Raw genomic sequence first — 27,690 nt, forward strand, 5'->3', positions numbered from 1 at the left:
AAGCAGGCTCATAGCGGAAGAGCCTGATGTGGGGCTCGATCCCAGAACGCCAGGATCACGCCCTGAGCCGAAGGCAGACGCTTAACCGTTGTGCCACCCAGGTACCCCCCCCCCGCGTTTTTTTAGACAGGTGGTCCGAGAGGCAGTCCACAGTGACCCCTGGTGTGGCCAGGGGCCTCCTTCTAACGAAAGGCTGTGGAGAGCTGACCAGAAAGTCAGGACAGACACCAAGGGTGAGGGTGCTGCTTGGCCCTGGAGAGGAAGCCGTCCTTGGGGCCTGTCTGGACAGTGCGAAAACCTCCCGACGGAAGGAGGATGAGGCGCATACATTCATCTCCGCCTTCTCTGCTCTTTGCTAAGATACTCCTTGGAGAGGGAAAGGGGGCAGATGGGGAGACAACCGTCCGCAGTCCAGGGAAGAGGTCCAGGCTGGAGATCCTAATGTAGGGTCATCCGCAGCCTGATGGTTTTTAAAGCCACAGGCTGGTCCAGCTCTCCAGTGAAAGGATACTAACGGCGTGGAGGAGAGGTCTAGTTCCCGAGCACAGAGCACCCTACGATTGGGAGTTAGGGAAGAAGGGAGCAGCGGTGAACCTCAGGAGGGGCAGGTGGGCAGACACCCACAGGAGCCTACCTCCCTTACCCATAATTGTCAGCCGAATCTGGAGGAAGGGGCCCTGCGACTGGGCCCTGCACTGACTTGTCCCTCTCCTAACCTCAATTCCTGCCTGACAGATGACACAGCCTCTGGCCTCCACCCTCACCGTCAGCCCCTTCCTCAGGGTAGACTGACCGGTAAGGATGGGAAGCTGCTTCTAGGGCTCAGCCCATCAGCCCACGCATCCCCCCACTACAACCTGAGCTTCGGCTCTCTTGGGAATTGGGGGGTTGGGGTGAGCAGAGTCAGCGTGCCCCCCCACCCCAGGGGCATTCAGCCTCAGGGTCCCGGGCTTTGTCCCAAACTGCACTGGCCATTTGTGTGTCTGAGGCTGAGGAGGACGGTGGAGGCAGCAACAATAGGGCCAGTGGCGGGAATCGGTCCTTAGAGACCCCATTATATGGCCCTGCCCCTCCAGAAATGGGCAACATGCCCAACCCGACGGGGGAGATCCCACTCCCCGGAGGCTTTGAGCCATGTCGGGATGCTCTGCACATCTCAGGGCCCTCCGGACAGAGGGGCCCATTCTTCCCGGAGGGTGGGGTGGGACCAGGATGACTGCTGGGCTCCCAGCGCACTACAGCAAGAAGTCCAGCACCCTGCCCAATGGCACCCCGTTCCCTCACAGGCTAGGAGCAGTGTCTGCCCCCCCCAGGGACCCCGCCCACCTCAGACCTTGGGAGTTACAGCCCTTTTCCACTTCCACTGAGTTACAGAAGACCTGGCATTCAAGGTGTGAGCAGCGGCGCGGAGGCTCACGTGGAGGGGAGGGTCCCCGTTTCCCCGCAAGCCAAGCAGCAGCTCCTCCCCGAGGCATGGGCTGGGCCCACTCTCCCACTCGCGAGCTGGGTGGCCTTAGACCAGGCACCACGGCCCTGAGCCTCAGTGTCCCACTCTGAAGCAGAAATCGGGGCAGTCCTCAGGGCTGGGGGGGCTCAGATGACGGAGGGGCCAGTTCAGGCATGGACCTTCTGTCTGCGCGGCCGAGGAAATCGGCGTTCTTATGGGTTATCGCTCTTACCTTGGAAACAGCGGGTCCCGCCTGGAGGCAACCCCTTCCCACTACCCTCGATCAGCCCCCCACCTCAGTGCCCTCTCCCAGGCCCCTCAGTCCAGGGCCACCTCCCAGGGGCCGAGGTGGTTGGCGAGGGCAGCAGCACAGCACGGCTGAAGTCCTGGAAGTGAGGTGCACAGCCCAGCCGGGCCTCACCAAAGTGGCTCCAGCCCATGAAGAGGACGGTGCTGGGGGCTGCCCGGACGCCACAGTGAGCAGGATGTGAATGGAAGCCTGCACCCGGCCCCCCGACGCCCCCACCCAGAACAGCGGCAGTGTCTGCCGGAGGACACAGTAACACGCTCCCACAGCTCTGTGTCACAGGCAACCCTGTGGATGGTTCCCTTGTTCACTGTGGGGAGACACGCTGGCCAGTGGCACGCAGGGCAGGGAGGACCCCAGGCTCCCCCCATGGCGGAGATGCTCACCAGAGATGGCGCCGTCAGCAGGAGCTTAACGTCACTGCAGGGACCTGCAGGCAGCTGGCATGAAGGGGAGACGGTGAGTGTAGGTCCTGCCCTCTCCTGGACCACTCTAGGCCTCCCCCCAGGTGGAGGCAGGAGGGAAAGGGCAGGCCACCAGACCCTCCCCTCGGGGCCTGACAGCAACTGGGGACCCGAGGGAGCCTGTGGGCACCTGACCCTTGCACACTCATGCATGCACAGACATAGGAGTAGGGGCTGTGCCCAGCGTGCAGGCATGAGGGCTCACACACCGGAAGTGGGTGTCCGGGGGGCACATCTCAGACACCCATCTTAACAGGTGCACACCGGCATGCGGTGACCCCTATGGATTCCCAGAGCTGCCTCCTTGGGCCCAAAGACACCAGCCCAACCCAGGTGGGTGGCAGGAGGCTGTCGTGAGCTTTGGGGTCTCTGGCCTAGGACCTGGGGCAGAACAGAAAGACCCCCTTCCCCTGTGGGGTCAGGTTCCACGTGCTACGAAATTAAAGAGCTGGGCCTGGGAGACAAGGCCGTGTCTCCATGGTGACCAGGCACACACAGGACTTTTGTTGTACTGGACTGGGGGAAGGGAGGGAGGTCACTGATGGGTCAAGGAGACCTGGACGGCTTTGGCTGGAGGCTTTGATTCTGTCCCCCCGTCATCCCCCAACCCCGACCTCTCAAGGACCAAGAGTCCTGCCAGCCTTTTCCCGAAGTTGAACCCTGAGGGATTGCCCACCCTCTTTCTGTCTCTTCCACCTGTGCTCACTAGCTGTGTGACCTTTAACAACCCACTTCACAGTCATGGCTCGGTTTCTCCCTCTGTACAATGGGGATGACAGACGCATCCCCACCGAGCCCATCACTCAGCATCAGCACCAAGACCGTGGGCCTGTGGAGGCCGTTCTGCAAACCTGTCCTCGTGCATTTCAAAGCGGAAGGAGGCCACGCGGCGCTGTCGGGGTGTGAGGTGGCCGGCAGGAAGAGGGCCCTGCGCTCACGGGTCCCCAGCGCACGCATCGGCCCCTCGATGGGCCCAAACCCTCGGCCAGCAGCAGCTCCCGGGCGCCGCCCGCCCCCTCCGGGAAGACTTGCGCGCCTGCGAAGGGCCGCGCGGGGCGCAGGCAGGCGATTCCGGAGCGCGTGCGGGAGTCGGAGCCCGCCAGGGACAGGCGCAGCGCCCTGGCCGGTACAGCCACTGGATCACGCCCTCTGAACAGACCAGCGACAGCTTCCCCACGCCGCCCGGCTCCCGGGTCAGGCCTCAGGGGACAGGACAGGACGGGAGGCGCTGAGGCAGGCGGCTCGCGTCCTCCCCCGGCGCACAACCCGCCCGGCGCACCCTCCCCCGAAGCCAGCCGCAGCTGCGTTCACCTAGTTCTCTGGACCCCGGGGGCATGGAGGGGCAGCACAGCCCCAGAGCGCGGCCTTCCGGGGCTTCGTACCTGCCGCTCCAGCTGCAGCGGTCCTCCGAGGAGCCTGCGCAGGTGGCGGTGGCCAGGAGGCCCGAGCGGCGCGCGGCCGGAGCGCAAGGGGTGCCAGGGCGCGGGCGGGCCGCGGCGGCTGCAGCACCCGGGGCGCCGGCCAGCCGGCCAGCCGCGCGCACCCTTCCACCCGCTCAGCACCGGGAGGCCGAGCTCCAGGCTCTGCGTTGCCCTCTCGCCCCCCTCACCCCCACCCCGGTATCCCCCTATGCGCCCTTGTCCTCGAGACCTTGGCCGGGATAGGAGTGGGAGTAACGCCCACTGGAACCTCTCTGGGGGGTAGGAGGAAGAGCAGCTCCCCTCAGGTGGCCCTTTCCAAGAGTGGACCCTGGGTGTCCAGTCCCCATCCTGCCCCAGCCCGGCTCTGCTGATTCGTCCCAAGAGATGGCACGGTATTCCTAGGGATGAGGGGCCAGATGCTAGGCCTCTGGGCACCATGGAAAAGCAGGAGCCAAAGAACAGCCCTGAGCCCTAAAATCAGCACTCAGGAGGTCCAAACAAGCTGAAATGGGGCCAAGACTCATGGAGGCTGAGGGGAGTGTTTGGGGGCCCAGAGATTTCCTGGTAGCAAGGAAGGAGGAGAGAGGGTGGGGAACAGACAGCCAGGTAGGGACTGGGGAGAATTCCAGGCAGGGGAGAGGAGCAGACTGCCCTGGCAAAGGCCCAGAACAGGGCAAAACGCCTGGGTCAGATCACAGAGGCCCTAGGCACAAAGCCAGGAGTACAACCACATACTCCAACCCGTGGGGTCTCTGAGAGCTTTAACCAAGGTCTGCAGGAAACAGCATAGACTCTCGGCCACCTACGGGTGTGAACCCACCACCCCACTATCGCCCTACCCCAGCCCCCCAGCTACCCCTGAGCCTGAAGGGCATGGCTGACAGATGAGGGAGGTGGCCCCAAGGGGAAGGGGGGAGACACCCACAGGCTACAAGAGACCCCTTGCTCTGGGCAAGGAGAGCGAGACGCAGCCCTCACAACACCCCAAAGGCAGCAGGTGCAACCTCAGTGTCTACCGACAGATAATGGATACACAGAATGTGGTCCGTCCAACAGCGGATACGATTCCACCTTAAATAGGAAGGAGATTCAGGAGTACCTGGGTGGCTCAGTCGGTGAAGCGGCTGCCTTTGGCTCAGGTCCTGGTCTGGGGGTCCTGGGACAGAGCCCGTGTCGGGCTCCTTGCTCAGCGGGGAGCCTGCTTCTCCCTCTCCCTCTGGCCCTCCCCCCACTCATGCTCTCGCTCTCTCTTGTGTAAATAAAGTCTAAAAAAAAAAAAAGGAACTATCAAAAAATAAGAAAAAACGTAAAAAGGAAGGAGATTCAAACGCCGCCTACAGCACGGATGAACCTTGAAGGAGTTGTGCTGAGCCCAAACAGCCAGACACAGAAGGACAAATACCTTATGATTCCACTTCTACGAGGCCCCCGTCAAGTTCCTAGAGACGGACGGTAGGTGGTGGGCACCAGGGGCTGGGGCAGGGGCTGGGGAGAGGGTGTGTGATGGAGACAGAGTTTCAGGTGGAAAGTTGGGCCGGCTGCACGACGATGGGAATGTACCAAACGCTTATCCACGGGGCTCTTACTTAAAAATGGTGACGATGCATATTTTACTCAAGTAAAGATGCAAGAGGTAGAAAGGGCCTGTGCTGGGCAGTGGGAGGAGGAAAGAGGGCACTTGGGTCCGCACCACGGCTGCCCTGGCAGGGGGCACACATCCCCTTCCCACCTTCTGACCGGGCCCTGAGGGCCAGAGCCCCTGCCCAGGTCTCAGGCAGACGGTGGGCTCCAGGCGCCCTCTGGCGGCAGTGCGAGGAGTCAGCTGCGCACCGCCCCCCCAAACTCTCAGAGAATGAGTGGGTGCCTGTGGGTGCAAGGGAAGGGTTCCTGGCCAGTGGCCTGGTCCGGAAGGGGCACACACATGGCCCTGAGCCAGCTCCTCACCACCAGGCTTCCCCTGCCCAGACCTCTTGCCCAAGGTCCATGATAATGCCAAACGTCACCCACAGAAAACCTAGACAGGGGCCACCTGTCTTCACAGGTGCTGCCCCCCACCCACAAAGCACCTGGGTGGCGTTAGCCATCCAACATCTGCTACCCACGGGACAGGGAGCCCAGAAGGCCAGGCCTGCCCCAGTCGGCAGCGACCGGACGCACTGCAGGTGCTCAGTAAACACACGGGCAAGGAGTGTGTGTGCCAGTGAGCGAATGGGTGAGTGGATGACATCCCGGACCTCAGGCAACTCCCCCAGTGTCTATGCTCAGTATGGGGGCTCCTTCACAGGCCCCCAGCTCCAGACCCTTCAGGGTCCTGACCCTCCAAAAGGGGCCTCTCTCCATTGCCACCCAAAACCCAGTTCTTGGCTGGGGCTGCAGCTGATGCTGGGGCAAGGAACAGCATCCCAGCTGAGCCCCATACTCCAGCAGGGGGTGACCCCACATGGCAAAGGTCACCTGCCAGGAAGCCCGCAGTACTGGGGGCATAAGGAAGGAGCACTCATGACCAAGGCAGGTGCTGGGCTGCTCAAGGACTGGGGGGGGGGGGGGCAACAGGAAGGCGGGGCAGATCCGATGGGTGATGAGGGCAGGGAAAGGGCTGAGGCCCAAGAAACAGGGCGAGGGTCCCAAGGACAGGATGGAGCCCGGGGCAGACCAGGAACGAGGAAGGTGGCCAGTGGGAGGAGTGCAGGGTCAGCCCCAGGACCATTACCCATGGGAGAGCTTGGACTTGGCCTGGAGGGGACAGTGAACAGGGCTGAAATGGTGAGAAGGACCAAAGAGAGAAGACAAGGTCTTTCTTGACTTGCATAAGACCTGCCTCGGTTCTCACTTCAGCAACAGTGAGGGAGAAGGAAGGGTGTGACCTAAACAGAGGCCAGCCCTGCCCGAGTCCCCAGCTGAGCCTGTGGCCACCGAGACCCTTGCAGCCAGGACCACCCGAATCCGGTGCTCCTGCTGGCCCAGAGCATGGTGCTGCACCCCTGGGGTGGGGCTGAGGGCTGGGGACAGCAGAGACAGTTCCCCAACGGAATGCCAGGAGTGCCGGAGCCTGCCAGCTCCTGGGCCACGCAGTGATGGGCTCCGAGGGTGCCCATGAGCACTGGCCTGGATTGTCCCTACCCAGCTTGGCCTGGGGAGTCCCAGGGTGCCGGAGTGACCAGGCTGCCCAGAGACCCCATGAGGGACGTGGTCGTGTCTGCCCACTCCTCTGGTTCCCCTTCAGCTGCACCGCATTCCCCTGACCCTCACCCCCAGCAGAACCTGGCCTTGCCCACATATGGATGCTGTATCTGGAGACACGTGGCAGCAGGGTTCCTGTCGTGGGGATGTGTTCTTCCCTTTGACAAGAAATCCACCCCCAACACACCTTGCATCTTCCGGAGGAGCCAAAAATGCAGCTGTAGATTGATTTGCAGCTGAGCTAAAAATAACTGCCAGGCTCCAGCCAGGGCCCAGGAAAATATCCCATTGCTAGGAGACAGCCGCTCCTGGGAGACCGCCATTGCTAGGCGACGGGGTTGCCGTGGTGACAGCTGGGCCCTGAGTCATGCTCCATGCTGGCCGCTCCGCCCCTCTGCCCCTGGTGGGTCGGTCCTCGGTCCTGGGCGGAGGAAAGGCTGGGAGCAGAAGCTGGCAGGCAGTAAAGGGGCCCACCCCCTGACGCCCAGTCCCCACGGCCACCGGGCTTTCCCGTCCTCACTCCTGTGGGCACCCATGCTGGCAGCTGAGCGGCGAGGACAGCTGACACCCCGCACAGGGGGCACAGGCAGAGAGGGTTGCAGTGTCCATCTGGCCCTGTGCCTCCGTAGCAGGGGGCTTCACGTGGGCCATTTACAAGCCGGCATGGGGCTCTCACCACCTACGCTGTCCTAGGTGCCATGCTGACCTTCGGGGCACCCCCTTGGGCCGCAGACCCTCCCCAGAAAGGAGGATTTGTGCCATGCAGGTGGCTGCGGGCACATGTACCCAGAGCCCCCCTGAGGAGCGGCTTGAGGACCCTCCTGTGAAGAGCCCCAGGACGTCCAGAGCGGCTGCCTCGGTCCTCAGGAGCCACGAGGCCTGACCCCATCATGGGCAGCCCCAACCCCTGAGGTGACACTGGCTCCCTCTCTCATAGAAGGGTCTCAGGGCGGGATGCGCCAACAGCCTTTGCTCCTCACCCTCCCCTGACTAAAGACTGGAAAGCTCCCGCGGTCTGGACTGGGGACACTGCTCCGCGTCCAGGCATCAGGACGAGGAGTGCTCCCGGTGAGGGGTGCTTCGGGTGAGGTGATGCCCTAGGTTTGGCCCTGGAGGAAAGCCTGTGTGGCCGAAGTTCCAAGAGCAAGGGACCAGGTATCCGGCAAAGCTGCGGCCAGCAGTGCTGGACAGTCCGGCCTCCTCGGGCCGCAGCGAAGAGCAGACAGAGCCCTGGGAGCATGGAGGCTGTGTCTACACTGTAAAGTGATCCCCCTGGACTGTGGGGAGAACACGAGCTGCCCATCAGCCGTGGCGGAGAGAGAGAAGCCAGCTGGCACAGGGAGGGGTGACGGAGGTGGGAAGTGAGCAGAGCCCACGGGTCCTCGGGGCTTCTACTATCGTAGTGCCCGGTTTTCTTTGCTCAGATTCTTCCAAGGCACAGAATCTTCTCCTGCTGAGGGCAGGACTCGCTCTCTCCCTGAGGCCCCGGCCCCTGCCGAGGGGCAGACGCATCCTACTGGTCACGCACCGTCCATGCGGGGTCCGCATGTGTGGAGCCTGACCTGGAAGGCCAGCCTGCTGGACCTGCACACGAGAAGTGACTGTAATCGGACAACGCTGTCCCAGTGACCCCAAAGGTCTTCACACATCCCATTCTGACTGCCCACGCCAAGCTCCCTGCTTTGACCAGAGTCCACACTAGGGCAAGACTGTGATTCCTCAGCCCCCTCCGCACGGGATGTCGGCCTTCACCCCAGCCTCCGCAAGCTGGATCCCGTGCCCTGCACACAGCTCCCAAACAGCCAGGGTCCAGCCAGCGTGGCTCCTCCCCTTCAGCTGCCCCCACCTCACGCCAGCCCCACTGGGTCCTGTTTCCCATCAAAATGCTGCAAACACCAGCTGTTTTCATTTCTCTCGAGGGCTTCCTTAAGGCTCTTTCCCTAATGTGAAGACCCCTCTCTGTTCTCCCACACCTGATCCCTCCACAGTCTCTGCTCCCAGGGGACCCCAGGATGGGTACCATTAGCCTCCATTCTCCACTCTGAGCCTGCTGGGAGTCCTGGCATCTCCAGTCGCCAGGAGACAGTCCTGCACACCCTCCCTCCACACCCCACCCCGGCCCCTCTCCCAGCCTGGTCTCTGCAACGTGGCCACGACCACCTGCCTCCAGGGCATTCCAGACGAAACTCACCAGGCTCAAGACTGCAAAACCTAGAGACCTGTGCACACTCTGTCCTGCATAACTCCGCCCATCCTCTCTCTCTGGGGTCTCCTGTCAAGAGTCCTGTGCTCCGAAGCCACACCACCACCACCCTCCCAAGGTCACCATCCCGTGGCCCTCTTGAACTTCCATTGCACTTGTCACTCTCTGAAATGATCTGGTGGTTTACTTGTTCCTCGGCTCTGCGGGGAAGGGGGCACTGAGGGGGGTTTCTGGGCCTGGCAGCCAGCAGGTGAGCTGGAGATGGGAGGGCCACGAAGGGCTCGGAGGGTGAGGGTTAGCCCGTCCTCGCCCCCGCAGGTGGCACCGAAGGGTCGGGACGCGCGGAGCCGCCGCGCACCCCCGGGCCAGTCGCCGGCCCCAAAGAGCTCGAGTCCTCTTCCCCCGCAGGATTCCGGGACCCCACTGCTGGGCGCAGGCAGGGCTCTCCCCTGGCCAGCTCTCCGGCCGCGCGCCCTGCCCGCCCCGCCCCGCCGTGCGCGCGGGTTTGTTGTTGTGCGGGCGCCCGCGGCGAGGGGGGCGGGGGGTGTGCTGCCGGGCCGGCGCGTGCCCGTGGGCCCCGCGGCGGGAGCGCGCGGTGCGCGCGGCAGGGCGCGGCGGGCGGGGCGGGGCTCGGCATCCTCGGCGCCCCCGCCCGGGCTCGCCAACCGGATTGGCTCCCGGCGCCGGGAGCGCGCGAGGGCGCGGCGCGTAGAGCCGGGCGGGGGGGCGCGCGCGGCGCCGCCGGCGGCCGCGGAGGAGCGCGGGGAGGAGGGCGAGGGGAGGGAGGAGGCGCCCGCCCGGCTCCCTGCAAAGCGGCCTTATTTATCTGGGCACTGCCTCAGCCTCCCCGGTGGGAGGCTCGGGGCAGCCGATCCTTTCCCACCGGGGAGCGCCTCTCCGGGCGCGGCCGAGGGGGCCGGCCAGGCCGGGGCGCGGGGCGCGGCAGGGCCCTGCCGGCCAGGCCAGCACCTCGGCCGCATCCCCGCTTCGCCAGCGCCCATGCCGGGCTCCCCATGACGAGAAGACGCCGGGCGGACAGCGTGGCATGAGCCAGGTGCCCGGGCCGAGGTAAGGTGTGTGCACCGGGCCAGGTTGCGGGGCGGGGAAGGCGCCAGGCCACGCCATCGCGGCCGCCACAATGAGGATTGGGGAGGGGGCTTCGGAGAGGGCTGCCACCACCCCCGGGGTCTCACACAGGCGCAGCCCCTTCCCAGGCCGAGGCCACTGGGTTTCTGTCCCCGACAGGCCCTCCCACAGATCCTGATCCCAGCGCCGCCTGGTTGAAGCATGCTCCCCACAGCAACTGGACAAGGGCTTTGGGCCGGTGCCACCTGACCAGAGCCCTGGGGACGCAGAATTGCAGGCCCCCAGCCCACCAGGTTGGGTGAGGCCCTGGACTTCCTTTGAGCTCTGAGCTCCCCCCCGCCCCCCAACACCATGAGCCCCTGGGCCTATGAGACAGGTGCTAGATACAATTACACTCCAGGAGGAGCCCTGTGGATGCGTGGCCGGGGGCTAGTCTGCCCTGGACACCTGGGCCTGTGTGGAGCTGCCACAGCAGGGGTGAGAGGAAAGGAGGAGGCTGGCCATGTGCCTGGTTCTGGAGGAGGGCTGGGCCTTGGCCAAGGTTGGAGGGCCTCAGAAGGGGAACTGGGCACCCTGAGGCTTGCTGGGGAGGGGTCTGGCCTCCTGGGATTTGGGGGGAAGAGAGCCCCCACCCATCATCCCACGAGGGAAGAAGGCCTAGATGTTGGAGCCTCAGGGAGCCCATGGCCCAGTGGCCACTCCTCTAGCCCCTCCCGGCCTCTGCACAGGAAGCCTTCCCTCCAAAGAGAGAGCAGATGGCAGATGCCGCTTCACCTGCCCACTTGGTCAGTCCCCTCCTGCTACCCGCCACCTCCCAGGCCCCTTCTTTCAGCCAACCCCTTTGAACAGAGGCCTGGGCTGAGACCCTGCGAGGGCCAAGGCCTGATGGAGGCTTGTTGGCCTGGCAGGAGGTGGCCATAGGGCTGGACCAGGAGCTGTGGGGACGAGGGATATCCAAACCCCTGTCATAAACCTGGGCCATGCAGGGTGGCCTGTTTGGGTCCCAGGGGACCCCGGGACTCAACTGCCTGCCGTCTCCACTCCTCGGCTCCCCTTGTCCTCAGCCACCTCTTACTTGGGCCAGGCAGGCCTCTCTGCACCTGTAATGCTGGGCGGGCTCACTGGGCAGGTGCTCCCCTCCAGTTCATGTCCACTTCTAGAGCACTTCAGTGAGTCCTGTCTCCCAGTGGAATGAGAAAACAAGTAGCCCTGCGGTCGGGGGACCGGGGACCCTCAAGACTACTGGCCTGGGCCCAGGAAGCGTGTACTGCTGAGAGCCAGGGAGACATCTCACCCCCAGGTGGGGCCCTGCTCGGCTGCCTGCAGCCCCATCTCGTCACACGTGGGTGCTCACTGCTGGGTCTCAGAGGGGAAGAGTGGAGGTGGCAGTGAAGGAAGGCTCTGCGGGCTAAGGGGGTGGTGTAGCACCTCCCCCACCGACGGACAAGGAGTGGCCTCAGCCAGACCAGCCACAGAGGGTGGGCTTGGGCCACACCGCCTCACTGGCCAGGAAGAGGGCGAGGGTTTGAGGCAGCCACCCAAAGACGCAGACACTAGATGCCCCCAGTCTAGGCACTGGGGCCGGGGTCTGGGGAGCTCAGAGCCTTCAGAGGAGAAGAGCCAAGATGGTGCTTGGAGCCCAAGCCCATTCCCCAAAGTGCCCCGTCCCACGTGGCTGGGACTTGGGCTGATGAAGCGCCAGTTCTGGTCTCTTTTGAGGCCACGTGCTCCCTTCCAGGAGCCCCTGGTGCAGGGGTGGGGCAGCCTGCACCCCACAAGACTCTCTGAGCTGGGGGCGGGAAGGGAGCATTCTGCTGGCTCATGTGCAAAGTGGCAGGGATGTGAATGTGCCTGAGTCACGGGGCTTGTCATGGAGTTTGTCAGCCCGCGCTGTGTCCCCCGTCCCAAGCTACGCCCGGGTGCAACCCCCGTCCCTGGGGCTGTCACTGCAGATCAACCTGATGTGAATTTCTCTGGCTACCCACGCCCTGCCCAGCTCTACGGCCCTCACCGGGCATGGAGAAACGGTCAGTGCAGGTCCTACTGGGGCCAGACCCCTCCAGAACTCCGGGCAAGCTGTGTCAGACAGAGCATCAGAGATGAAGGAAGAGATCTCTGAGATGGGAGCCACGAGGAGTGGGGGGTTTCCTAGGCATGAGCAGTCCAAAAAGTGTCCTGGGGTGGGCATGCAGCTTGCAGCCTCTGGAGTGAGAGCAGGGGCACGACAGAGACAGTGCTGGGAGAGACCACCAGCTCATGGTCCCAGGCTTGGGGGACACAGGGGAGTGCAGGAACAGAACAGGGTACAGAAAGGAGGGAAGGGCCCAGTGTTGCCCTGTGCTCCTCAGTGCCTAGTCTGGTCTTTGGAGTCCTGGGATCAAATTCCAGCTCTGTGCAACTTCTGAAAATTCAGTCCCCAACCCTCCCTTTCCCTACTTGTGGTCAGGAAGTGTGTGAAGGGCTTGGACCAGCAATAGGGGAGTGGCACTGGCAAGCGCAGGGCAGGACCAGCTCCTCCCTCCCTTCTGGTGGCTCCTGTCCCCTCCTTGGATCTGGCCAGATTAGGGGGGATGGGCAGCCAGCCTCCTTACCATGCAACTCCCAAAGTAGGGACTCAGCCAAAAAGGAGGTGTAAGCCATCCTCTTCCCAAGGCTCTGAATAATTGCAAGGCCCACCCCAAACCCTAGGTTCTTGGAAGCCTTTTCAGAGACTGTGGCACCAACCCAACCCCAGTGACCTCCCGCCCTCACTGTGGACACCGGCCTCTGTCACAGCCAGGATTAACAAACTGAGCTACACCCCCCCACCACCACCATCCACCTGCCCTCTTCTTAATCTGGCCTGTCCTCCACCAAGCCTTCTGGACACCTGGCAGCCATACCCCTTTCTGCATGACTGCCATTCCTCATTCATTCATTCATTCATCCATTCATTCATTCAGCAAGCATTCAGAGGCCATTCAGCCATGGTGCTACCTGTCTTCAAGAAGTCCCTAGCCAAAGGAAGAGATAGATGGCTTGACAGTAATGACTGAGACCCTGGGGATGCTTTTTTCGGTGCTGGGGAGTCCCACAGTGGGAGACAGGGGTGGCAGTCACACTGAGGGCTGGAGGATAAGGAGCTGGCAGGGTTAAGAAGCAGGGAGGCCTCCTGAACAAGCCGGGGGACCAGCATGTGCCCAGGCAAAGAGGGAGAGGAGAGGAGGAATACAGAACAGGAGGTCTGGCTGGACTGTAGGGTCAAGGCTGGGGAGGAGCCAGAGGTGAACCTGTAAGGTCGACACGCTAGGTCTCGGGGCCCAGTGACTCGATGGCAAAAGAGGCAGCTCCTCTCAAAGCCTCAGCATGGACATCTGCAGACTGTCAGCCTGGAAGCCACCAAGTTCTGGAGTCCTCCCAGGAGACTTGAGCCCCCGCAGCCTATCCCAGGAGGACCTCCTCCAGAATTCCGCTCCACACAGAGGCACAACACACCAGGGGCTGAGGCTGAGAATAGTGCAAGTTTGGCCACCTTTTAAAAACGCCTCTTTTCCTAGCGTTAGCTCCTGGTGCTTATTTCCAAAAGAGGAGGCAGTCCGCATCAGATTGGCAGCTGCCCCTACCCCATCCCAACAAGAAACTCCAGGCAGGTCTGAGCCTCATGGGTGCAGTGGGGGCAGTAGCAAGTACCAAAAGTGTTGGGGTCTCACAGCCCATCTGGCTGGCTGGGTGGGACGAGGCAGAGGGGCACTCGTCCCCGCCCCAGCCATATTGCCTAACTGACAGGAAGACCCATCTCTGACCGCAAGCTCAGTTCTCTCCTAAAGCTCTGACCCCTGGGCCAAGGTGTGGCTATTTCCAGTTTTGAGCCACGGAGCAAGGGATTCTCAGTGAGGCTGGGGTGTGCAGCTGGAGCCCAGCAGGACCATGGACAAGGTCAGGGAGGAGCTGGGCTGCCTGCTCCAATCCGGGGCCCAGAAGAAAAGCTGGCGGACCGGCAAGCCAGGCATGTGGGTGTGGGATAAAGGGCACCCAGGCCTCGGACACCCCCCAGGCTGAGGCCATCCTCCGCCTGGCCCCTCCCTCCCGTGGGCTCTCTCCACCGGCTGGCTTGTTTTCACCAGCTCCACCCTGAGGCCTGAAGCGTGGGGATGGGACTGTGGGCGTGTGCAAATGTGAGCTCCGGTGGGGTGGGGGTAAAGAGCCCCGCAGATGCCCGGGGCATCCACGTGCATCCCCCACCAACTCAGGCACTCCACGTGCACACCCATGGCTGGGAGCATCTTTAACCTAAATCGGCACTGCTCTGGAGTTATTTCTCCCCTGGTGCCGCCTCCGCCGCCTCCTCCGGATCTTAGCGGAGCGGGCGGCTTCTCGCCCCGCCCCGTCGCCTGCAGGGCCTCTCCCTGCTGAGCTGTGTTTGCCGGGGCCGGCCCCCACCCCGCCCCCACCAGCCGCCGTCCGCGCTGGAGACCGCCCGGACCTGGACTCCGAGCACGCGCAGGACGGCTGGAGGGGCGCTGTCCATGGTGCTGCGCTCCGGGGCCGAGCTCGCGACGCCTGGTCTGCGGGAAGCGGCAGAGGCTGGGTGGGCGGTGCGCCCCGAGCCCTGAAATCATGGCGCCCCGTCCCGGGGACACAGAACGTATTCGGGCTGGGGCTGCCTCTCTGAACCCAGCACAGCCCACAGGAGGGAGTCCACAGGACAGCCTCTCCCCTCATCCCTGGAGTGGGGACCAGTCGTGGACTTCCTCCTGTCCCTCCATGAGGCACTGCTGTTCCCACGGTGGTTTCCTTCTCACATACTAGTTTTAAGAGACCTGGGGCAGCCCTCATGTCAGACTACCCCCCTATCCACCACCGTGGGAAAACTAACTCCTTGGAGCTTCCGGTTCCCAATCTGAAAGTCGGGTTAACAGGGGTTCCCCCCAACACACACACACACACACACACACACACACACACGGCTGCCATGAGGCTGGAACCCATGATTATCCCAGTGGGTATTCAGCAGTGTGAGGCTGCTACTATGTGGTCATGAGCTGCAGTAAGAGGACAGCCAAAGTGGGGAGCCTCCCCTGAGGAGGCCCAGCCCGATGTGGATTGCCAGCTTGGGGACTCATGGCTGCCAGGGTAGGAAGGCCTTTGGACCCAAAGCTGGTTGGCAGCCATGAGGGCCATGTGTGCCAGTGGACCCCAGGTCCCAGCCTAGGTCTGCACCACCTCCCCAGATATGGAATGCCAGCAAGGGTTGTCCTGTCCAGGGCTTGGAAGCCAGTGGGGGGCATGATGCTGGGTAGAGCAGGGCAGGGCAGCCCACTTCCCTCCCTTCCAATGGCTCCTGAGCCCTTCCCTGAAGGCGGGTCATGGGGGTCAGAAGCAGCCTTCGTGCCACTTTCCAAATGCTCACTGTGAGCCATGCACTATGCTTAGCCCTTTCCACATGTTGTCCTGTGGGGATGGATCATCCCTTCTCAGGCTTCAAAGTAAGGAAAAAGGAGGCTCAGAGAAAGGAAGTGGCTCACTGAGGCCACAGAGCCAGGGTGTGTGACCCCAGAGCCTATGTGCCGGAGCCCCTGGGTGCATTGCCTTTCCGCTGGATGTCTGGAGTGGGAGTGGGCAGGAGAAGATCTGGAACGTGCAGCAGAAGGTGGCACTGTGAGGGTTCCGCTGTCCCTCTCTCCAGGGCTGTCTGCACTCAAAGCCATCTGCCACCCATTCACAGCCTCAGAGGCCTGAGAGGGGGAGCTGGGGGGGGGGTTCAGTCCCACCTTGGGAGGAACTCCCTACAAATAGGCTTCCACAGCCAGCTCTGGTACAAGCCTTGGCTCCCCCATTCACTGTGACCTTGGGCGAACAGTTCATGCTGCTTTGTTTTCCTCATCTGTACAATGGGCACAGTCATCATAGCAGCATCGTCAATGGGTTGGATGGAGGATTAAAGAGACAGTATGTGTCCAGGGCTCACTGTGCTGGCATCGTATGTAGTAAGCTCTGCCCTTTCTTTGTGTAGATTATGAACCAATCTCCAGTACCACTGAGATTCTCAGGGGCTGGTGTGTGAGTCTTAGACAGGCTACTGGAACCACTCCAGAGAGCCATGATGGCACCCCATAGTGGAGGAGCCAGAGACCACCCCAAACCATCTCCCTCAGTTTTCCAGTCCCAGCCCAGGAGAGGTAGGCCTGGCAGGCACTGACGGAGTAGTAAAGGTAAAGGGAGCAGTCACGAGCAAGTGTCTGTCTCTGCCTGCCTCTCTTTTCTCATCTCTAAAATGGACATAGTACCTAGGTGTCAGAAACATCTGTGAGTCCAAGTTGAGCTCAGTGCACATAGCAGGGGCTCAGGGAGTGTCAGGTCATGAGCAGCCCTGATCTTCTGTTGCTGCTCACAGTCAGGGAAGGAGTGGCTTAGATTCAGAGCCTTTCTTTGGGGGTGGTCCTGGGAATGCCATGGGAGGAGATGCCCTGGGATGGGGAGCCCAGCTCTGTTCCCGCAGCGACTCATTACCCCCTCCTGGACCCTGTCCGCAGATCGAGCAAGGAAGATGTCGAGCCCGGGCGTGGACGGCGACCCCAAGCCTCCATGCTTGCCTCGCAATGGCCTGGTGAAGCTGCCAGGCCAGCCCAACGGCCTGGGTGCAGCCAGTATCACCAAGGGCACACCAGCTGCCAAGAACCGCCCCTGCCAGCCACCTCCCCCACCCACCCTCCCACCGCCCAGCCTGGCTGCCCCACTGCCACGGGCTGCCCTGGCTGGGGGCCTGTGCCCCCCAGCGGGGCTCCCCCTTGGTGGACCAGCCTCAGCCCCAGTTCCCGGGCCCCCAGTGGAGCGGCCACCGCTGGCCACAGATGAAAAGATCCTCAATGGCCTCTTCTGGTACTTCTCAGCCTGTGAGAAGTGTGTGCTGGCTCAAGTGTGCAAGGCCTGGCGGCGTGTGCTCTACCAGCCCAAATTCTGGGCAGGCCTCACACCTGTGCTGCACGCCAAGGAGCTCTACAATGTGCTGCCTGGTGGCGAGAAGGAGTTTGTGAACCTGCAGGGCTTCGCTGCACGTGGCTTTGAGGGCTTCTGCCTGGTTGGCGTCTCCGACCTGGACATCTGTGAGTTTATCGACAACTACGCCCTCTCTAAGAAGGGTGTCAAGGCCATGAGCCTCAAGCGCTCCACCATCACGGATGCCGGCCTGGAGGTGCGCCCCACCGTTGGCCTGGAAGGGACAGGGATGGGGTGGGCAGGGCCCAGCAGCTGCCACTGAGCTGGTGTGTGTGTTGGGGGGGTGCCCCCAGAGGGAACTTGGGCATACAAGGAGCAAAGCAGCTGAGGGAAGCGCCGGTGCTCTGAGGATCATGGCTCTGGGGTGAGGGGAAGCAGGACTGGTCACGTAATTTGGGGGATCCAGACCAAAATGAAAAATTCAAGGCCCTTGTTCAAAGATGATTAAGAATTTCAAGACAGCAACATCAAAGCAAGCAAACGGGAGGCTCTTCTAAGCTCAGTGCCTCTGTGAGGCCAGCCTTGGGTGGGGGGGGTGCTGCAGGGGAGCGGGCACACAGGTCGGAGGAGCTGCTGTGCAGGCAGCCCCTTCCCCAGGGCCAGGACTCTAGCCCTCAAATCACGCACACCGACTGCTCCCCAGCACCTGCTCTGGTGAGGCCCTGAGCTCCCAGGTCCCCTGTGCTCTGCCTCTTAGAATGTGGCTGTGATGTGACAAACACGTCATGAAGTGCACGTGTCACGGCGCAGCTTGATGCATGTCTTACGCACGCCCACATTCGACAGCCCTGCTTCCTGCCCCTCAGTGGGCTCCTGCCACCCTCACCACGCCCTGCCCCCTGCCCACCCGCAGGTGATGCTGGAGCAGATGCAGGGCGTCGTGCGCCTGGAGCTGTCGGGCTGCAACGACTTCACCGAGGCAGGACTGTGGTCCAGCCTGAGCGCTCGCATCACCTCGCTGAGCGTCAGCGACTGCATCAACGTGGCCGACGACGCCATTGCCGCCATCTCGCAGCTGCTGCCCAACCTGGCCGAGCTGAGCTTGCAGGCCTACCACGTGACGGACACGGCGCTGGCCTACTTCACAGCCCGCCAGGGCCACAGCACGCACACGCTGCGCCTGCTCTCCTGCTGGGAGATCACCAACCACGGCGTGGTCAACGTGGTGCACAGCCTGCCCAACCTCACCGCACTCAGCCTCTCCGGCTGCTCCAAGGTCACGGACGACGGTGTCGAGCTCGTGGCCGAAAACCTGCGCAAGCTGCGCAGCCTTGACCTTTCGTGGTGCCCGCGCATCACCGACATGGCGCTCGAGTACGTGGCCTGCGACCTGCACCGCCTGGAGGAGCTGGTGCTGGACAGGTGCGCGCGTCCCCCACCCACGGGACAGTTGGAGGGCAGGACCGGGGCGGGGCGGGGCAAGGCCGCGAGACCTTCTAAGCAGGGAGCCTAGATTAATGGACAGACCTGTAGACCTGTAGCTGGAGCGGTGCCGCGGCGCCCTGGGGAGTGGGTTGACGGGCGGGCGCTCGTAAGCTAGGGACCTAGAGTGGACTGTGACTCCAAGCACCAGGGTAAGGAGCGGGACCTGGCTGGGGGTAGGCTGTGCAAAGGGAGGAGCCATCCTAAGGGCAGGAGGGGACGCCCTGGGAAAAGGAGGAAGGGGTCGGAGCTGATGGGCGGGGCCGGGTGTTCTGGAGGTGGGCAGCGCCCCTCTGTTGCCCCCACAGGTGCGTACGCATCACGGATACTGGCCTCAGCTATTTGTCCACCATGTCGTCCCTCCGCAGCCTCTACCTGCGATGGTGCTGCCAGGTACGGCCCTCCCCGCCTGCCTCCGAAGACTGGGGAGTGGGGGACCCAGGGAAAGCCCCCGCCCAGACAGTCCGCTGACCTGCTCCCGGCCCCCTCAGGTCCTGTGAGGAAGTGTGGGATCCCTCCACACCCAGCGGGCGACGTAGGTGGGGCTTAGGAACTCCCCGGGGTCCTCACTGCCACTCCCCAGCTGCCTCCTGGCTCCTCGGGAAGCCGGGACACCCCCGTTTCGAGCCCCGCCCCCCGCCCCTCCAGCAGCTCCAGGGCTAAGGCCTGACCCCAGCAGTGGGCCTCCCCAGGGCGCGAGCGGAGGTCCTTAATTCGGCCCTCCCTCCCTCCCAGGTGCAGGACTTCGGGCTGAAGCACCTCCTGGCCATGAGGAGTTTGCGTCTCTTGTCTCTGGCAGGTGAGACCCCACCCCACCCCACCCCCACCTACTCCGACTCCGCCAGCCCTGCCGGGCTCCTCGCGCTGATCCATACCTGTGAGTCCCGGGGTCCCAGGTCCAGACGGAGACGCCGGGCGCGCCCCGCCCAGCCCGGCCCCGGCCCTGGCGGTGCCCTCGTGCCGCGCGCTCAGCCGCCGCCCCGCCTCCCGCCCGCTGCAGGCTGCCCGCTGCTGACCACCACGGGGCTGTCGGGCCTGGTGCAGCTGCAGGAGCTGGAGGAGCTGGAGCTGACCAACTGCCCCGGGGCCACCCCCGAGCTCTTCAAGTACTTCTCGCAGCACCTGCCCCGCTGTCTCGTCATCGAGTAGCGCGGGCCTCCCCGCCCCGGCGCAGGAAGCCGCCACGCTCGGGGCGGGGACGCCTTCTCCCGGCCCTGCCCTCAGGGGAGCCTCGCGCCCGCGGCCGGGCGCGGAAGGCAGGGCGAACCCAGTGAAAGCCCCGCCCCGCGCCCCTCCTGGCCCCGCCCTGGCCGGGAGGGGCGGCGGGCGGGCCCAGCCCCACGCACGCACGCACATTTGGGGACTCTGTGCATGCCCCTCGTGCCCGCACTGCACGCCCGCCCTCCACCGCACCACAGCCGCCTCCATCTTTCGTCCACCCGCTGGGGGGGTGGGGGCGCGGGGCTCGGTCCTAGGGGGCGCTTCAAGCTCTCCCGACGGCTGCCCTTACCGCCTTCCCCGCCGCACCCCGCTCTGTCTCCCCGCTGTCCCCCCATCTCGGGCAGGGCCCAGAGGGATTGAGGGGAGCTGGGTCCCCCAGGACACAGGGGCCAGAAGAGCCCCAAGGGCTTCCCGCATCTTCCACTGCACCGCGCCTGGAGCCCTCGGAGGGGTGCGAGGGGGAACAGGCCACCGCCAAAGCCATGGCCCGCCAAGGAGCCCAAGTCCCACCCGCTCTTGCCCCACCTCATGCCAGCCTGACCCAAGAGACCTCCCCTTTTCCTTGCCGCTGTATGAGGCAGCCCCCTGCTCGCCCCACCCCCACCTGCAGGCCTACAGGTCCTTGGGCCAGGCTAGGGAAGAACTGTGTTTGAGGGAGGGACAGACTGGCTGACCACGATCTTGCTATAATCAACATTAAGGGAGCCAGCTGTAGCTGACCTCAGCCCCGGGGGCGGGGGGGGGGGGGGGAGGGACACAACCACCTTGAGAGACCACAAGCTGGAGCAACCCTCAGGCCCAGCAGGCCTTGCACGTAATCCCGAGTGGACCCCACACTACAGCCCCTGTAGCCAGCGGAGCCCAGCCTCTTCAGTGCCACACTGTATCCTGGGCGGGTCTCTGTCAGGTGGGAGCTGGACACGTGGGCCCCAGCCAAGGCTCAGGATCAGCGCCAGCCAGCAAGTCCCGTCTTACAAGTGGCCAGCACACCCTCAGCATCCAGAGGAGGGAGGGCTCCTTTCTAGCTGCCCCCCTCCCCTCCCCAGCTTCCCAAAACTCTGCCTGCCCAAATGGGCTCTGGCCAAGTTCTGTCCAATCCTAAGACACATGCGAGTCCTGGGGGGATGCTGGCACATCTTGGCAATTGCTGAGGAGGGGGCTGGGACCCCTTCCTATCCCAACCTGGAGCCCCAGGAAGTACAGTGCCCACACCCAATCTTGGGACGCCCCCCATCTGGTTGGAAGAAAGTAACCAGTTTCCAGAGAGCCAGAGAGTGAGAGAGAGAGCGAGAGAGCGAGAGAGCGAGAGCGCACGAGCGAGCGAGAGATGCTGTTGAAGCAGAGAAAGAGTTCAACAGCCCAAAGATTTCCCTGTCCTGGAGCGCCCGCAGGAGGCTCCGGGGCTGAGGTGGTCAGGAGCCAGTGTCTTCAGCCCCTCCTCTTCACAGCTCCCTCGTGGGGAGGAGGCAGCTGCCCATTCGTCCAAAGTATTAATACAACTGAAGCTGTGATATTTCCAACGACTGTAGGAGGAAAAATTAAGGGGAGAGAGGAAAACAAACAAAACCAACCAACCCCTAAAATCATTTTCTTATTGTACATAACGACCTCATTCTCCTGTATATGCGGAAGATATAACCTTATATTTGGTAAGTGTTTCTTGTGCTATTTTATCACGTGACCTGTTTATAAAAATATATATTAAAAAAGTTGTAAAAACACGTGTCTGAGTTGTTTTCAGGTCATCAGACCATGGCAGGGGAAGGTGTATCTGCTCTGGGCGGCCCAAGGCTCTGGGTTCTTGGGCACCTCTTGACTCATCAGACTTACTGGTTCTTTCAACACGTACAGGCCCCATGCCACCTACCAGGCCGGAAACACAGCAGTGACCAACACAGAAGGTCTCTAACCTTCCACCGCTTATGGGGGAAGTGAATGGTGCTGAAGTCATTACATATAATATTACCTTCAAAATATCCAGGATCTTAGGGCACCTGGGTGGCTCGTCTGACTTTGGCTCAGGTCATGGTCTCAGGGTCCTGGGATCGAGCCCCCCCATCGGGCTCCCTGCTCTGCATGGAGTCTGCTTGCCCCTCCCCCCACTCATGCCCGCGCTCTCTCACTCAAAAAAAGTAATAAAATCTTTAATTAAAGACAAAAAAAATCTAGGATCTAGTCCACCCCGCCAGAAGGGCATAAATGAGCCCTGTTCGGTGCCTCAGTAACGGAGCTTAATCAAGGGAGGGCAGGGATGTCCTAAAATCAGACAGCGCAGCAAGGACAGAACAGGACTCAAAACCAGGGAAGCGAGGCTCAGAGAGGGTCATTCGATCGCACGGGTCGTGTGAAGGGGCAGGTTCTGCCGGGCCCCGAAGTTGGTGGAGACCGAGACAGGCACGACCCCGGCCTGCGGGGGGTGACGCGTGCGCGCGACAGACACCGAGCGGGAAACAAAGGAACCCGTTCCGACAAGCGCCGTGGAGGCGACAGTGACTGCGGAGGCCACGAGCTGGCCGCGAAGGCCAGGCAAGACCTCGGGAAGCCTGAGTCTCGAGCTGAGGCCCGAAGCGTGCGGAGGAGCGAGCGCGTAGCCACGGCAGACGCAGCCGGCTCGGCTCCGAGCGCGCCAGGAGAGGTCGGCGCCGGCGGCTTGCGGTGCGGACCGCGGCCACGGAGCGGCACCCGGCGGCTGCGCGGGGTTGCCGTCCGGGGGAGGGATTCGGGACTCGTTAGGGCTGGCTGGACTTGCTGGGGGAGAGGCGGACACTCGCACTGAAACACGGTGGTCAAGACCAAGGCAAAGGCGGAATCGGGCGAGCCCAGGGCAGCGCCTCGACCGCCGCTTCCACCAGCTCAGCTCCCTGATCCGGAACGTGTTTGGTGTGGGCTCCCGCTTCCGGCGAGGCGCTGGCGACAAGGACCACTTCCGGCGAGCGGGGCGGCGGGGACGGGAAACAGAAGGGCTGCTTCCGGCGCGGCGGTTCCGGCCAGGCCCGGCCCGGCAATTTTAGGAAGTGGTTCTGGTGCCCGCGGAGGGAGAGGCTTCTCCGAGCCTCCGAACGAGTTCCCGCTGCCTCCGCTCCCCCGTGCAGCCGGCCTCTCGTCCGGCCAGTGCCCTCGAGCTTCCTAAACAGCTTGGTCCTTGACGTCCGTGTGTGTCCCCGGCGCCCCTCTGCCCCTCCCCGGAGGCCCCGGGACGCACTGTGTGGACTGGGGGACCTACCGCGCTTCCTTGCAGGGACTGACTGACCGAAAGACCACTGACCGCCCAGATCGGACTGTTGGGGGGATGGAGCGCTGGCCCGGGCTCGGACTGACCAGGTAGGGTCTCCCCGGAAGGCAGACGGGCCGAGCTCCGGGGCAGCGATGTCTCCGCCTCACTGAGCCGCAGCGAGCTGTTCCGGGCCGGCTCACAAAGACTGACCCGCCCAAGGGCAAACAATTCTGGGGGATCCAACCAGGGTGAAGGGTCTCAACTGACAGGCCCCTCCAGGCTGACCAGGCCAGCCCGCTGCACCGACCTCCTGTCCCCACCACCCGTGCAGCCATGGAGAAGATGTCGCGGGTGACCACGGCCCTGGGTGGCAGCGCGCTGACGGGCCGCACTATGCACTGCCACCTGGACGCCCCAGCCAATGCCATCAGCGTGTGCCGTGATGCCGCGCAGGTGGTCGTGGCGGGCCGCAGCATCTTCAAGATCTATGCCATTGAGGACGAGCAGTTTGTGGAGAAGCTGAACCTCCGTGTGGGCCGCAAGCCCTCACTCAACCTGAGCTGCGCAGACGTGGTCTGGCACCAGATGGATGAGAACCTGCTGGCCACGGCGGCCACCAACGGCGTGGTGGTCACCTGGAACCTGGGACGGCCATCCCGCAACAAGCAGGACCAGCTGTTCACAGAGCACAAGCGCACGGTGAACAAAGTCTGCTTCCACCCCACCGAGGCCCACGTGTTGCTCAGCGGTTCCCAGGACGGCTTCATGAAGTGCTTTGACCTCCGTAGAAAGGACTCCGTCAGCACCTTCTCGGGTGAGGCCCCGGAGGCTGGTCGGGCAGGTGGAGAAGTGCGTTGGGTGCATCACAGGCCTCCAGATACGTTCCCAGAAAGTACTAAAAGAGTGGGTGAGGATCAGCTCGGGAAGGGCAGGCTATGGGACCAGGGGCAGAGCCAACCTGAGCCGCTGAGCAGAGGGTCGGTTTTGCTGCCTCTGGTCCTGCCTCAGAGCTCCAGGCCACTTCATGGCAGGAAGCCCACCGGGCCCTCCAGGGTCTCCAGCTCAGGGATGGAGAGGAGGAGGGGTATGCTGCCTGCCCCCCCCCCCAGTTCTTTTCCCAGCAGGCCCAGCTCCTTGACACCTGGCCTTGAGCCAGCTATTCCTTGCCCACCTTGCAGAGACCAACCCAAGCATGAGGTGGAAACCTCAGTTGCCTCAGAGAATTGGGGGCCTCTCAAGACAGACCCTGAGCTGTGCCGTGGAAAAGCTAGAGTCCTCGAAGGCTGCTGGGGTGGAGGTCCATGGGGGTGGACCTAGACCTTTAAGGTCTCCAGTCCCGTGGGGCTGAGCCAGCAGCTCCAGCTGAAGGTGAAGTGTTGGGGCAGAAGTTGGGGCCTCCCTCAGGGGAGTGCATACAGATAGCACAGCAAGGCCCGTTTGCTCAGTGCTCTGATAGCCAGTCCTGAAGCCAGGCCACAGCTCTGTGCAAGAACCAATGTCAGAGGAACCATCCAGGGGAAAATCGAGGTCCAGGTTTTTGATTCAAAAACTATACGATGCCTGGCATCTTGCTCCCTGGCCTGATCTACTGTATCTTCTCCAGGAAGCCTCTCCTCTCCACTGTCCATTCCAGGCAGGCTCAGAGGTGTCTACTCCACCTTCTAGGCCTCCCCGCCTTGGCCGCAGGCAGGCATGTGACAGCAGTCCACAGTCTCTCCAAGGGCTCCACCCTTGGCTGCTCTCTCTCCCGGAGAGCCTTCACCCTCTCCCTCCATCGACGTCCTCCCCACAGGCCAGTCTGAGAGCGTGCGGGATGTCCAGTTCAGCATCCGGGACTACTTCACCTTCGCCTCCACCTTTGAGAACGGCAACGTGCAGCTCTGGGACATACGACGGCCCGACCGCTGTGAGAGGATGTTCACCGCCCACAACGGGCCTGTCTTCTGCTGCGACTGGCACCCTGAGGACAGGTGTGAGGTGGGGTGGCGTGGGGGCGCAGGCAGCAGGGTGGCATGGGCGGGCTCACGGAGGGGCTGCCTCCAGACCTGTGAGGCAGAGAGTGGGGAGCCCTCCCACCCCCGGAGAGGACACTGAGGGTTTCGTGGATCTATTGTAGGGGCTGGCTGGCCACAGGTGGGCGTGACAAGATGGTCAAGGTCTGGGACATGACCACACACCGTGCCAAGGAGGTGCACTGCGTGCAAACCATCGCCTCAGTAGCCCGCGTCAAGTGGCGGCCTGAGTGCCGCCACCACCTGGCCACTTGCTCTATGATGGTGGACCATAACATCTATGTGTGGGACGTGCGCCGGCCTTTTGTCCCGGCTGCCATGTTTGAGGAGCACCGCGACGTCACAACAGGCATTGCCTGGCGCCACCCCCATGACCCCTCCTTCCTGCTCTCCGGCTCTAAGGACAGCACATTGTGCCAGCACCTGTTCCGTGATGCCAGCCAGCCTGTTGAGCGTGCCAACCCCGAGGGCCTCTGCTATGGCCTCTTTGGGGACTTGGCCTTTGCCGCTAAGGAGAGCCTAGTGGCCACCGAGTCTGGGCGCAAGCCCTATGCCGGTGATCGGCGCCACCCCATCTTCTTCAAGCGCAAGCTCGATCCTGCCGAGCCCTTTGTGGGCCTCGCATCTAGTGCCCTCAGCGTCTTTGAGATAGAGCCTGGCAGTGGCAGCATGAGCTGGTTCGTGGACACCGCCGAGCGTTATGCCCTGGCTGGTCGGCCTCTGGCCGAGCTCTGTGACCACAATGCGAAAGTGGCTCGGGAGCTTGGCCGCAACCAGGTAGGTGGGGTGGGCCAGGGGCTGCACCCAGACCCTGCCCTGGGTTCAGTGCTCAGCTCTGGAGGCTGGCACCACCAGCCAGCACTCTGGTAATTAAGGGTACCCAGTACCCTGGAGTGGACCAGATGCCAATGCCATCATTGGGGTGCAGGCCTGGGGCGTTACGGTGTTCAGGCCCCCTCTTGTGGCACATTTTTCCTTTGGGTTTCCCACAGCATCTGACCCCACAGAGGTCCACGTAGCTTCTTGTTGTCTTCCTGGGACCGCATGCTCATTTCCATGTTGGCTGCCTCCAGTTTCTGCTTCTTTCTATCCCCTTGTAGGATGGAGACTAGGCTTCATTTTCCCCAGCTGGGGTGGACAAGGACATTGGGTGCCTAGGGCAGCTGAACGTTTGGAGTCTGTGGTTCCACCCAGGAGTCGGGGGGTTGCATGGGGTGCCCTTGTGAGTGCCTGGCACCCGCCCTTAGGTAGCACAGACCTGGACCATGCTGCGGATCATCTACTGTAGCCCTGGCCTGGCGTCCGCCACCAGCCTCAACCACAGCGTGGGCAAGGGCAGCTCTTGCGGCTTGCCACTCATGAACAGGTAGACATCCGGGGGTGGCTCTCCTCAGAGGGTGGAACTGTTGGAGCCCATCTACCCATTGGCCTTCCCTGCCCCCAGTTTCAACTTGAAGGATATGGCCCCAGGGTTGGGCAGTGAGACCAGGCTGGACCGTAGCAAGGGTGACACACGGAGCGACACAGTGCTGCTTGACTCCTCAGCCACACTCATCACCAATGAGGGTAGGCTGGGGGGTGGACAGGGCATTGATGGGAGCGGGGCTAGGGCATCCCAGAATCAGTGGCTCTGGAACACCCCCCTCTCCCCCGTTAATGGGCAGATAATGAAGAGACAGAGGGCAGCGACGTGCCTGCAGACTACCTGCTGGGTGACGTGGAGGGCGAGGAGGAGGAGCTGTACCTGTTGGACCCGGAACACGCACACCGTGAGTCGGGGCTGGGGGAGCAGGGGTGGCAGGTGGGGCCAGAGGCTCAGACCTTGCCTTCCCTGTCCCTGCCTCGCAGCGGAGGAGCCAGAGTACGTGCTGCCCCAGGAAGCCTTCCCACTACGCCACGAGATAGTGGACACTCCGCCTGGCCCCGAGCACCTGCAGGACAAGGCCGACTCGCCCCACGTGAGCGGCAGCGAGGCTGATGCAGCTTCCCTAGCGCCCGTGGACTCCTCCTTCTCGCTCATCTCTATCTCACATGCGCTCTACGACACGCGCTTGCCACCTGACTTCTTCAGTGCTCTGGTGTGCGACATGCTGCGCTTCTATGCCGAGCAGGGAGACGTGCAGATGGCTGTGTCCGTGCTCATTGTGCTGGGCGAGCGCGTGCGCAAGGACATCGACGAGCAGACGCAGGTGGGTGACTGGGACGAGGTGAGAGGGCCTCCCTGCCACCCCCGCACCCACGCGCTCCGGGCGAGCCCCACAGTGTGCCCACCTCCAGGCCTCTGCCTCCCTCCCCTCCTTGCACCGCCAGGAGCACTGGTACACGTCCTACATCGACTTGCTGCAGCGCTTCTGCCTCTGGAACGTGTCCAACCAGGTGGTCAAGCTCAGCACCAGCCGTGCCATCAGCTGCCTCAACCAGGCGTCCACCACTCTGCACGTCAACTGCAGCCACTGCAAGCGGCCCATGAGCAGCCGCGGCTGGGTCTGCGACCGGTGCCACCGCTGCGCCAGCATGTGCGCCGTCTGCCACCACGTGGTCAAGGGTCTGTTCGTGTGGTGCCAGGGCTGCAGTCACGGCGGCCACCTGCAGCACATCATGAAGTGGCTGGAGGGCAGCTCCCACTGCCCCGCGGGCTGCGGCCACCTGTGCGAGTACTCCTGACCCGCCGGCGCTGGGCTCGGGCGGGAGGGGCCGGGCGTGGGCAGCAAATAAAGGAAGCAGGAGCCGCAGTTTGA

At 63.1% G+C, this 27,690-nt stretch overlaps 3 protein-coding genes across 5 annotated transcripts; 2 read left to right on the top strand and 1 right to left on the bottom strand.

The window, feature by feature from the left end:
- Positions 1–1,765: 1,765 nt before the first annotated feature.
- Positions 1,766–7,142, bottom strand: METRN (meteorin, glial cell differentiation regulator). Its single transcript, XM_087865827.1, is given in 9 exon segments — positions 1,766–1,818; positions 1,821–1,934; positions 1,937–2,025; positions 3,022–3,112; positions 3,115–3,156; positions 3,159–3,347; positions 3,350–3,418; positions 3,605–3,718; positions 7,007–7,142. Coding segments are annotated over 9 exon segments (897 nt in total).
- A 2,638-nt stretch (positions 7,143–9,780) lies between these two features.
- FBXL16 (F-box and leucine rich repeat protein 16) lies at positions 9,781–21,447 on the top strand. 3 transcript variants are annotated; one of them, XM_045784579.2, is made up of 7 exons: positions 9,784–10,090; positions 11,269–11,408; positions 16,621–17,279; positions 17,937–18,445; positions 18,814–18,898; positions 19,241–19,304; positions 19,506–21,447. In XM_045784579.2, exons 2-7 carry the CDS (start codon positions 11,300–11,302, stop codon positions 19,652–19,654), a joined length of 1,575 nt encoding a protein of 524 aa, XP_045640535.1. In that variant the 5' UTR covers positions 9,784–10,090; positions 11,269–11,299; the 3' UTR covers positions 19,655–21,447. The 3 variants fall into 3 exon arrangements, with proteins under 3 accessions (XP_087710157.1, XP_045640535.1, XP_045640536.1); XM_087854031.1 differs by having other exon boundaries at positions 9,781–10,090; positions 19,241–21,447; XM_045784580.2 differs by lacking the exon at positions 11,269–11,408.
- Positions 21,448–22,662: 1,215 nt separating this feature from the next.
- WDR24 (WD repeat domain 24) lies at positions 22,663–27,684 on the top strand. Its single transcript, XM_045783979.2, has 8 exons — positions 22,663–23,754; positions 24,733–24,910; positions 25,057–25,729; positions 26,200–26,318; positions 26,397–26,518; positions 26,617–26,721; positions 26,801–27,141; positions 27,263–27,684. Exons 1-8 carry the CDS (start codon positions 23,274–23,276, stop codon positions 27,614–27,616), a joined length of 2,373 nt encoding a protein of 790 aa, XP_045639935.1. The 5' UTR covers positions 22,663–23,273; the 3' UTR covers positions 27,617–27,684.
- The last annotated feature ends 6 nt before the right edge of the window (positions 27,685–27,690 follow it).

Source organism: Ursus americanus, chromosome 2 (genome assembly GCF_024610735.1).
Source record: "Ursus americanus isolate L20-20 chromosome 2, mUrsAme1.1.p, whole genome shotgun sequence".
Lineage (NCBI taxonomy): Eukaryota > Metazoa > Chordata > Mammalia > Carnivora > Ursidae > Ursus > Ursus americanus.